At 42.6% G+C, this 12,082-nt stretch overlaps 1 protein-coding gene across 1 annotated transcript in view; it reads right to left on the bottom strand.

Annotated features, from left to right (window-relative positions):
• The window catches only part of cntn1a (contactin 1a), a 39,795-nt gene that overhangs the window by 10,556 nt on the left and 17,157 nt on the right, over positions 1 to 12,082 (bottom strand). Inside the window, exons 7-15 of the mRNA XM_085778141.1 lie at positions 10,726 to 10,825; positions 9,575 to 9,750; positions 9,144 to 9,268; positions 8,530 to 8,647; positions 7,517 to 7,664; positions 6,451 to 6,578; positions 5,573 to 5,745; positions 3,704 to 3,827; positions 253 to 414 (exon numbers count right to left, since the gene is read on the bottom strand). Coding sequence (XP_085634267.1) covers positions 253 to 414; positions 3,704 to 3,827; positions 5,573 to 5,745; positions 6,451 to 6,578; positions 7,517 to 7,664; positions 8,530 to 8,647; positions 9,144 to 9,268; positions 9,575 to 9,750; positions 10,726 to 10,825 — 1,254 coding nt within the window. The remainder of the gene's footprint in view (positions 1 to 252; positions 415 to 3,703; positions 3,828 to 5,572; positions 5,746 to 6,450; positions 6,579 to 7,516; positions 7,665 to 8,529; positions 8,648 to 9,143; positions 9,269 to 9,574; positions 9,751 to 10,725; positions 10,826 to 12,082) is intronic.

The raw sequence follows: 12,082 nt of genomic DNA on the forward strand, positions 1-12,082 counted from the left end.
CCTGTCCTGTCCTGCAATTTAACAGAAATATCCTTAAAACAATAATGAAGTTCCGTTTCGGGATCCCATTCCTATATTTAAGTGTCTGAGGCACGGCTACGTTACAATTAAGGCATTTTTTACGAGACATTAACTACCATGTAGGCCGACAATATCACTATGTGGCATGTCCCGAATTATTATATCACCAGAGTCGGCTCAGCATTACGGTAACAGTGTTTATTTGACCAACTGGTATGGCGTAGTACTCACATGTAGTGGCGTTTTTCCAGACGTCCTTTGAGAAGGAGTCCCTGTACTGGACAGTATATTTGGAGATGGGGCTGTGGTTGTCTGCTCCACGGCTCCACTGCAACGTTACACTCTTGTCAGTTTTGTCTATCAGTCGCACCCCACCAGGAGGGCCGGGGGGACCTGGGGGAAAAGAAAGAAAGAAAGAAAGGAACAAGAGACGAGTTAAAGGTGTTGTTTGATGGCTGAGCGAAGGTGTGGCTGCAGAGCTGTGCAGTTTGACTTGTCCCTCAGGCAGACAGTGACCTCCTTCGTCCTTCAGACTCATGCGGTAATTCTTGTCAAAAGTCCTGAGTCATTTAACTTTTTTTTTTTATTTCTTCTTTTCCTTGATACATATGAAACACAGATACATCAAAGCCCTTCCGTTTTCTCTTGGTCGTGTCTTTTCAGGAGACTGACGGATTAAGGCGTTAGAGCTTAGAGCCATTGACACATATGAAGTGAAGCTTAAGCAAAAGCTTTTGAATACAGTATTTCTCTTGGTCCTCCTGCTCCTCCTGATTCTTGCTTTGAAACATAAAAATGGTCTAATAGAAAACCCAGACTGTGTCAGTGTTAGCCTCCCAACCCACAGCATCTGAAATCAGCCAGGATTTACTTTTTCCAAGTCATGAATATGAGCAGAGACGAGTTATGCGATTAGAGCGCCAAATCTGGACAGCCCTTAAGCTGGGTCTGTCCTCTAAAAGAGAGAGAGGGAGGGAAATCTAGTTTATCATAATTCAATGTAGGGATGAATCATTGCACTGACTTTTTTAAGCCTGCAAAATATTGTGTCAGAGTGTGTATTTGAACTGATAAGCATCGATGACACACTGTATCCCAGAAACCGAATTTAATAAAGTTTATGAATAGTTCTGGTAATTCACAGACAGTTGAGTTAACATGGCCACATTTCAACACTTGTTCCAGGCAGCGCTGTAACGTTACGCTACAAAAACACACACACACCCATCAAATGAAAACAACTCCTCTCTCTATCTCAAATCCCCCACTAATAACAAGCTACAGGTGCAGAGCTGTGTTTTTTAGCTTGGACAATCTCCTGAAGCAGATCTGCTTCCTCATCTGCTGTGATAAATGCTCGTCTTTCATCTCTCCCTTGCTGCGCTCCGGACTGCTGGCATTTGGCACTCCATTAGGGCCTGTGTGTCTGTGTTTTGGTTCCACTCGGGGAGACGTCACAGTCAGCCGCTGTGCCGTTCACCTGGCCGTCTGTCAGCAGCTGCTCTGAAAGCAGCGGCGGTGGCAGCACACCCAGGGCACAGCAGGGATCACTGGCAGCCAGATCACTGCTAGACTTCTTGGTTTCCTATCTGAAGAGAGCCTTTGTCCGCCAACGCTGGGCCTGTTGCAAGAACCCGAGGGGAGGGCTGTAAGGCAAGCTCTCACTCATCGGGAAGTGGAGGGTGAAAACAAAGCCCGGTGAATCATCCAGGGGGTGAAATACAGTAACGACAGACAGAATACCACGGAAGTGTGGCAGGGTTCATTTTGTGCGTGATTCTGTATATGGCTGAGTGTTGAAATCTGTAACGAAATGATGTGTTGAGAAAACGTGCTAGTCGCCAAACTCTGATCACCATGCATTACACAATCAATAAGTAGCAGTGATGCTCTCTTAAAGGGATAGTTCACCCAAAATTCAAATTATCTACTCACCCTCATGTCAACTAAGAGCTGTGAGAAGTTTCAGAGTCCTCCGTTCCTTCTCTGAGTTACGGGGGGGTCCGCGCAGCAGTATTTGTCCATATAATAGTTGTCAATGGATACCAACTTTCTTTGTCCAAAAAGACACACCAAAAAACATCCAAATACCTCCATACTGCTCGTCTGTAATGTCCCTCTTGTATTGAAGCCTCGACATGAGAAATTGTTCCGAAAAAAATCTATATTTTATCTATATCTATAAAAGTCAATATTTGAAGCTTGTTTGTAGCAGAAGCTCCCAGTGTCTCAGTTCACTGCTCTTCCTGTGTCAGTGCAAATCTCGCGTGATTTGCACTGGTCGGCGGAACAATTTCTCATGTCGGGGCTTCAATACAAGAGGGACATTACAGACGAGCAGTATGGAGGTATTTGGATGTTTTTTGGTGTGTCTTTTTGGACGAAGAAAGTTGGTATCCATTGACAACCATTATATGGACAAATACTGCTGTGCGGACCCCCCCGTAACTCAGAGAAGGGACGAAGGACTCTGAAAATTCTCACAGCTCTTAGTTGACATGAGGGTAAGTAGATAATGAGTGAAATTTGAATTTTGGGTGAACTATCCCTTTAACTCGTGAACTATCCCTTTAACTCTATAAAAACATGCTGCTTTATTCTGTTATAATGAAGGCAAGTGGGAGTTGACACTCTATTCACAACACTTGTTAATGGTACAGAAGCATCGCTTGTTCTGTTCGGTTTAATTAGGTCTAGTGCTGTGTTTAATAATGCAACCACAACAACAGCTTGTTATTAGGACTCTGAAACAAAAGGTGCACAGTTTATCTTCTTAGTTAGCCAACTGGATGTTTTTAATAACTATGAACTCATTTGCAATGTGCCAGCACTGAGCCTAACTATGTGATCTAGAGGCCACATAGGTGCTTGAGTTGACTTTTTCACTCTTCTTGGAGATGCTGGAGACAGTTTTAGTGTCTGAATGCATCTTCTTTTCAGTGTGGTGGTGGCAGATAGTTAGTGTTGTCTGTGTGCCTCTGCATAAGGACACATCTCACTTCCTCCCAGCTTTCCCTCTTTCTCGTTCCCTCCCTCTCTTTCACATGAAGTCTTCAGGTTGACAGATTATCCGGCAAAACAGGCTACGGTCTGGTAACGCTGAGAACATGCAGCACTTGTGCTGTCTCTCTCTGTCTCTCTCTGTCTCTTTTCACACACACATGCACTCTCCAGTTGTGTATTCGTGTTCTGACAATGACAGCTGTAGAAAGTTTTAATGAGTAATTTAGAAATATGTGTCTGGTGAACTGTGATATTCTTTTCCTGTTCAGTTAAATGGAGTCAACAGAATTAAAAACTTCTTCCCTGAAAACTTCAAATTTATAAAGTATTTCTCTAGATTGTTTAATGATTGAAATGAATGGTAATTATTTTTCAATATTTTATTTTTTATATTTTAGAATTCAGCACCAGACAAGGGATCTATTTCTTTGCCATTTCATCAGATTTGAGTTACTGTTCCCAAAAACCATCAACTCTCCTCACATTTTGACACAAATACTTAATCCTGGTTAGTGACATCACCGCCATCCTGCAGACTTTAAACCAGTTACTGTAGGAGACCAAAAAACAGAAACCTCTAAACTAAAAAAGTTAATTTCAGGCAGAATAGTGTGTGGGCTTTTCAGATATTTTGGACATGACTATATGAATATTCATAATTACACCAGTCGTGACTCACCCCTGACAACGAGGTTGGCCGAGGCCGTGATGTTGTCAACCGGGGTCTGTGCGGTGCAGCTGTAGCGGCCGGCGTGCCTGAGCTGGACGGTTTTAATCAGCAGCTCGCCGTTCGAGCTCCCGTTCTGCATAAAACAACAAAGCAGACAACAGCTCATTTAGGAGTGAACAAAACGTGATTCATCATGAGGCAAAGTGCTCCTGCTGCTCCTGCCCGTCAAAGGAAATGATCGTGTTCTCACTCAGCCTGAAACTCATCTGGGAATGAGCAGATAATTATTTCAGTCACCTGCAAGAGCAGAGGGACTGAAATATCAACCAATTAGGTAAAACGGACGTGCAGCTTCAGCTAAAGGGCCGTCACCTCTTCCCCCCGTCAAGAAATGCCACAGTGTTTGCTTCAGACTGCGGTCTCACTGTGAAAAGGTAAAAGCCACAGACATCTACTTTAATTTGCTTTAAATGCATGACTGCTTTGGTTTTGTTAATACCACACAGCCAGTATGAGGTGGAACTGGACCCCATCTTTACGAGGGGAAAATCCTCCTTGTACACAAAAAATGGGATATCATCAATCATAATCATACTGTGGCGTTTGCCTAGCGGGCAGAGTGACAAATGAGAAATGCTAACCACGGGCTTATGGTTAGAGCTGCACTAAGAGAGAGAGTAGGTCATGTTGACAATAATGAATGTTGGTCAAAATTGCTATTCAGCTGATACACAATGCACTATTCCACTTAGAGAGGGAAATGGCTTTTAGAGTCATATTCATATAAGACAGGCAGTACTTTTCCATTTCAGGTATTCCAGTGAAAATGCTGCCGACATCAGTCCAACCTCAAATATGATGTGACATGGATGAACTCCAGGCTAAATCTGAGGATTTTCAGTCAGGGAAAAGATGGTGTTACTATACAAAACTCTGATTACTAATGTTAAAGGGATAGTTCACCCAAAATTGAAACTTCACTCATTATCTACTCACCCTCATGTCGACTAAGGGCTGGGAGAAGTTTCAGAGTCCTCCGTGGCTTCTCTGAGTTACAGGGGGTCTCGGCGTAGCAGTGCATGTCCACATACCGGTTGCAAATGGATACCAACTGTCTTCGTAACAAAAAGACACACCAAAAAACATCCAAATACCTCCATGCTGCTCATATGTAATGTCCGTCTTGTATTGAAGCCCGAAATGCAAAATTGTCCCGAAAAAAATGAAATGAGTCTATATCTCAAGCTTGTTTGTAGCGGAAGCTTCTGGAAGCTCCTCTTCCCGGTTCGTCAAATTTGGACGAACTGGGAAGAGGACAGACCCTGGTTCGTCCAAATTTGACGAACCGGGAAGAGGAGCTTCCGCTACAAACAAGCTTGAAATATAGACTTGTTTTTTTTTTCGGGACAATTTCGCATTTCGGGGCTTCAATACAAGACGGACATTACATACGAGCACTATGGAGGTATTTGGATGTTTTTTGGTGTGTCTTTTTGTTACGAAGACAGTTGGTATCCATTTGCAACCGTTATATGGACATGCACTGCCGAGACCCCCTGTAACTCAGAGAAGCCACGGAGGACTCTGAAACTTCCCCCAGCCCTTAGTCCACATGAGGGTGAGTAGATAATGAGTGAAATTTTGGGTGAACTATCCCTTTAATTTCTCTTTAAAAACGTCAGCTGAAAAAATGAATGTTAGAGAGAAAGTAGCCTACAGAACTGACATGGGTGTTTCCTATTGATTGATTGATTGATTGATTGATTGATTGATTGATTGATTGATTGATTGTAAAGGTTATATGTTGAAACTGAATTAATCAATTTTGCAATAAAAAAACATAAAAAATCCCCATCAACTTATATTACAGCGTCTTACCAGGGTGCGTTCATAATGTAGGCTATCCTTGTGTAGGTCGAGGACTCTGCCGTCCAGGGACCAGATGAAGGTGATGTCCAGAGTAGAGTCATGTGACGCGGCGCACTGCATCCAGGCGTTCTCACCCACTTTAACATCAGCATTAGCCGGCGCCAAGGTGATCTTTGTGGACTCTGGGGGAAAGAAACAACACAGGATGTTGAGGAGATCAGTGTTGATGATTGATTGTTGATGCCTGTCGATGACCGGTCCGCTCTCTCTGAATACATCAGCCCTGGGTTATTATCAGGAAATTGGATTCAATGGAGGAAAGTTACAGGCAAAGAGGGTGGAATGAAAAAAAAGGGGAATCTGGAGCAGTGACATGGTTTAGAGATCTCTGCTGTTCAGTGAAATGTCCAGGAGAGGGCAGAAAAGAGCTTTAATTCCACTAAAATGTTTGACAGCTAAAATTGCACAGCTAGAAAAAAAAAAAGAACCATCCTAACCAATGTAATTATTTTCTCTTCAATCTAACCATCTCTACATGGTTATAAATCAAGTCCTCGTTTTTCACTGAACAGTGGTGAAGACTCAGCCCTTGTCTTATCACATCTGATCTAAAGAAATCCCATCTCGCCTTTGCCCTTGGGGTGAACACTGAGTATCTCCAGTACCAATAGCCTGTATACTGTCACTCTGCTCACATGGACATAATTCAACAACCGTAGACATTTGGAGGTCAGGAAGGTTTGGTGGGACGAGGGAGTGACAGGAATGATTGCCAGCCAGGCTGACATCAGTCAAAGCAACACCAACTGTCCTGGAAGCATTAGAGAAGAAAAAAAGAGGCATAAAGATGATAATTAGTTGAGCGTTGTTCATTTGCTGGAACTTGCCTGTAACCGACAGAGACCCTGTGCTGTTGGCTTTGCCCCGGTCATTCTCGGCGAAGCAGGTATACCTGCCCTCATCTGCTCGCGTCACGTTGAGGATCTCCAGGCTCCCATCCTCCCAGATGAACACCCTGAGGAGAGAAAAGAATTCACACACTGAGGAGAAAGAGCTATGGTATAAAATATTCAGCACAATATGAAGGTCAAAAGTCCAGGGAATGTTATTCCATTGATATGTGTGGGTGATGATGAAAAATGATGAAAGCGCTCTGAATGTCTGCCAGTACCCTAATGGATATACTACACTACACTATACTATACAGGCTCTCTGAGAAACAGTGAGTGAACTTGACCGTACTTTGCAAGAAGCAACGTTAAATTGTGCTAAAGGCAAAAGGCAACAATGTTTGATTCATTTTCTCTGCATATTTCATTTTCGTGCATGACAAACAGCATCGTGCCAAGCCGCCCCGTCACCGCTCCACACCCTCTCTCACGCAGACGGCAGCCGCGGAGAGAGAACGAGGAGGCATATGCTGCATGATAATTTGGCTGCTGCTCCTCCTCTCTGTGGTGAATGGGAGTGTGTGTAGGCTGGGGGGACGAGTTCTGGGGTCTCAGAGCTTCCAGATGAGGCTTCTTTTTTTTTTGTGTGTCAGAGAGAGGAATGCAAGGTGGGGGGTGTACACATCCAGTCTGACCAGGCTGATGAGCTTAATGTCAACCAGTGAGAGACGGCGAAGCAGTGCACACCCATCACTGACAAAAAAAAAAAAAACCCAGATCGTGCTGGCGTTCAGTATATAGGATATCCACAGCTTATTTTGATCCACTAAATCGCTATAATATTCCAAGCGTCTGGCTGGTACTGAGACATTACATTCTCAGATTATGATATCCAAGATTGTGCTAATGTGACCCAGATGTGTCTCACAGACTAAGTTTGACATTTGCATTAAAAACTACAAAAAATAACTAACCCCCCCATGAGGAACCAATGAGAAGATGAAGACCGGCCGCTGTATATTTGCAGATCGGAGGACAAAGGGAAAAGGTGCAGGCCGCTCACCTGCTGGAGTTGGACAGCAGCTCTGTGTCTTTGCTCCAGGAGAAGTCTGGCTTCGGGGCAGCTTTGGGTCGACATGCGATCACCACCCGGCCGTTTTTAGCTGCCAGGACTCTCTTCACTGGGTTGTGTTCAAACGTGGGAGCGCAGGCTGAAGAGGGACAGTATGGATTATTCATCACAAACGCAGTAGAATATGCATTAACTGCAGGCATGCATACATTTATGACACATTTTCAATTCATAAAAGTGAGTAGTGGACTGATAATAACATATTGTGCGTGCTACTTTTAATGACCATTAGTCATTTTCAGAGGATCATTTCATGCATGTGTGTTTTTTTCTTTATATCATACATGCACATACACAAAAACATACCCTCTCATGTGTACATATACTGATTAATACTACAATACTCACAAGAATAATACATTATGTTGCTAATTAACATAAATAGACTTGATCACTGTTGGTTAAATAAGGACTTTTTATATAATTACAAAGCGAGGGTATGAATTATTTTTTTTTTGTTTCTCTTCTTTTGTAGTTTTTCTTTGAGGTAATGTGGAAGATTTTTTTTTGATTATTCTGTTATATTTAAGTGATATTATGTATGGGTTGGTATATTTGTGTTTAAATTCTGGATGTTGTTATTATTTTGAGTCTGATGGTAGAGGATCTATATCTTGTATCAGATGTTTTTTCATTAAATTTCATTAATCATGATGATCATAATAACAGTAATAATGACATGACACCTATATCAAGAGAGTAATGGAATGGAAAAAAGTAAATAAATAAATAGATAAATAAAAAAACAACAATTATAAAATTATTAAAAGGGGAAAAAAAGGAAGAAAAAGAGAAAAAAAGTGTTTTTTTCATCAGTATAAAAGTGTTTTTTTCTTGATTAAATCCGTCATAGCGCTGCATATAGCCTAATGAGCTCCAGCAAATGACCTTTAAATCTCTGATGAAGCCATTTGTGCTGTCGCTGCAGCCAAAGTTTGACTCACCAAACACACGCAACTCTGCATTGGCATAGATGACTCCGTGGTGATTCTCTGCTATGCACTGATACATCCCTGAATCATCGAACGTCAGGCTGCTGAACCTCATCTCTCTCCTGTCAAGCTGTGGAAAATGACATCGTTTTAATATCATCGCTCCACATTTCATCATTTTCATACAGTTCAATTAGATTAACAAGCACAGGATTAACTGTTGATTGTTGACATCCACAGAGGTATAGATGACAATCAGTTCATTTGACTGGGAGGAGATTTCATTAATACATAATGATGTATCCAGCAGCATGTATCAAACAACCTCCCCCACTCTGCCGTCATTAGCTGCAACTCTCCTGGGTATTTTTTTTTTTTTTAGAGCCAATGACAGTTGTTTCTATGGAGGGTTACACAACCCGTGCTGGCTGGCTCCCACTCAACAACAACAGATACTTTCCCCTGACATGATGTGCACCAGCAGTGCCAGCTTCCTGTCACTGCTGTGCTACGGTAACAACCCCGGGATGCTACAGCAAACTGAGCTCCCACTAATATACAGCCACAGTTAGTGAAGTTGTTCAAGTTAGAGGAGGATATAAAGACTTGTTGAGTTTGAAGATTACCGGTTCTCCATTTTTCAACCAGCTGATGCGTGGTTTAGGTTTGCCACTGGCTACACAAGACATAGTGTACTCGCTGCCTAGGTCTTTCTCTGTGCTGGTGATGTGCTCCACCCACTCAGGATTAGCTGCAAATGAGAAGAATCACAGTTAAAGTGTTTACAGGAAAATATTTGAGAAAACTACAAAGCTATAGTGAATAACCCTAGAGCTGATATGGGGGTGATACTTGAGGCATTAAAGGTAAGTGTCAGTTCTAAAAAAAGAAAGACCTGAGAAAGTGTGCTAGGTAGTGATAAGAATAGAGCGGTGAATCTATCCCTCATTGTGCCTCGCAGAGAATTAACGAAGCTGATAAAGACTTTCTGTAAAGCTACCGTGAGTATTCACTGAAATGTTTTAGGAGAGCGAGGCCGTCGTGATAAACTCGTTACCTTCCACAGAAACACGTGCGGTGTGGTAGTCCTTTCCTCTGGAGTTGACTGCCTCACAGCGGTAGGTGCCGCTGTCTTCAGGCTGGACGTTGTACAGGTGCAGGTGAGACCCGGCCATCTCGTGATTGGGTGACATCTCTCCGTCCAACTTCTTCCAGTGGATCTCAGGGACGGGGCTGAGAGGAGCAGAGGGAGAGAAATATGGTATGACATCAAGCTTAAAGGGACATTGTGTAACTTCTCCTGTTATCTATTCATGAAAATCGATTATTTGGTTCAAAAGTATGTTTTTCATTAATCAGTAATCCCCCCATCAACAAACTGAAGTGTTCCTTTCAGCTCTGAATGAGCCGTTCATATCATCCATATCTACATGGAGCGGGTAAGCTCGGTGCTGGCTGCCATGTGGTGTCACCATGTTTTTAGGAAACCACGGAAACTCAGTGGAGACACCGGAGCTGTCGGCTCAGGTCGAGGTGGCGTCTGTGAAAAGTCACCGCGGTAACGCAGTGAGGACTGTCGGAAAAACGGCCGTCGGTAACAAACCAGATGTCATTTTAGTCACATAAGTCGAGAGAAAGTCGGTAAAAACGTGGGTCAGGTAAACAATACCACATCGCCATGACAACATATTGTCACGTGTATTGTTTTGCCTCGTGCTGACGGACCACTTGTTTACATAGAGGCTTGTTTTTAAGCCGTTACCTGCAGCGGCTGTCGTCCGTCTGCCATCTAACCGATTTCACGTGAATGCAGCATGAAAAATACGATTGAGTTGCTTGCGATCTACAACCGCACCGCTAGATGGGAGTAATTCTTACACAATATACCTTTAAACTCATGATATCAGTGCAGCATTGCACTCAAATCATCACTATTCTGAGACATGCTTTCAACCCAGGGAGTAGGCAGGTTCAAAGACGCTTCTACCAGTCTAAGCTGCTGTGTATCATTTTAACATCAGTGAAGGATCAACCAGTATGGTGTTCTGAGAGGCCGATAATGAATCTTTTTTTCAAAATTGGAATCATCAGGAGTCAGTTTGTATGTACTAATATGCTGCATCAGTTGCATTACTTTATGCCCCAGCATCAACAGAGCAGACCTTCCCTCATCATTTTAAAAAGAGGAGAGTTATCGATTTCACTTACTTCCCCAAAGCGAAACACTCCAGGGTGATATTCTGCCCCACCAGAGCAGTGGTGTCTGGGAACTTGACATTGAGGTCAGCAGGGTATTTTCTGATGGGACCTGAGAGGAATAACAACAGGACAGATTCATGATTCAGGTGCTAAACACTCTCCTAGCTGCTAATCCTGAAAGTCATTCCAAAATCTGGACTGATACTGGAAAGGTTTTAAGGCAACTTTTTGAATAGCTCGTTCCTACAAGAAACAAGTGTGTCTTGAATTTCTTGACATTTCAACATCATGTTGAATACACTTCAGGTCGTCTACCAGAACAGCTCTTTGTCTGATGTTCTTTGTCTGATGGTTTGAGGTTAACCAGGAGATGGGAGCAATGATAGAACATATTCTCTGTGTTTCCCACTTGACAGCATGAGTTAAGTACATATCAACATGCTCAAACACATACAGTAGTGTGCTGCAAAAAACAGATCACAACCAAGCAACTCATACACGAGGCATATAAAAAGCCTTGGCAAAATTCAGATATTCACTCCCACACACACACACACGGACACAAAAACTAGTTAAATACAGGCCACATCATACCCAGAAGCCATCTCATAATACAAATATGCATGAGGGAGCCCAAACAACTACTCGGCTCAGTTCCTAACCTCTCTGGTGGAACACATCATTCCAGTTGTGCTGCACTATTCAAGATGCATTTGCCACAGGTGAAGTTGGCTTAAAGTTTGATGACTATGAAAGTGAACATATGATGGATTCTGGGAAAGTCCCTAAGGATATTGGTGAGAAAAAAAGATGTCCATTTTGCATTTAGAGCATTAACACACATAAGCACATTGCTTTAGTTTCTTTAGTCTCCATCTCTGGGGCTGTTCATGTTCCTTCTCCATAACATGCCGTCTCTGTCTAAAAGCAAGTGTCAGTTAATTTTAATTTTACCCTGTAACTCTCATTTAAAGAATCTGAAAATGCCCTTATCACATTTAAAGGGATAGTTCAACATTTTGGCAAATTGGACCATTGCCATAATCACTATAGTCTTATGAGTAGATTCGTTACCTTTATTTGTTGGTGCAAGCTATTTTTAGAAGGGTGGAGCAGAGTCGTGAGCTGCTCAGAGCTACACTACGGAGGTTAATGGGATTTCTTGGTTTCCCTCATCAAACTCATCAAATACACAATCCAACAACTCCAAAATGCTCTTGTGGACAAGTTGTGACTGGCACATTCACTACGCTATGAGATAATAACGGAACGTTACCAGACAGAGTTGTTTTAGAGGTAAATTCATGCAAAATCACTGATGCGCGTTCCCGTCGGAGGCAGTTTTTCAGCAAGCAGTCTCTGCATT

The sequence above is a fragment of the Trachurus japonicus genome, chromosome 6 (assembly GCF_045865225.1).
Source record: "Trachurus japonicus isolate A0001 chromosome 6, Traja_1.0".
In the NCBI taxonomy this organism is placed as follows: Eukaryota; Metazoa; Chordata; class Actinopteri; order Carangiformes; family Carangidae; genus Trachurus; species Trachurus japonicus.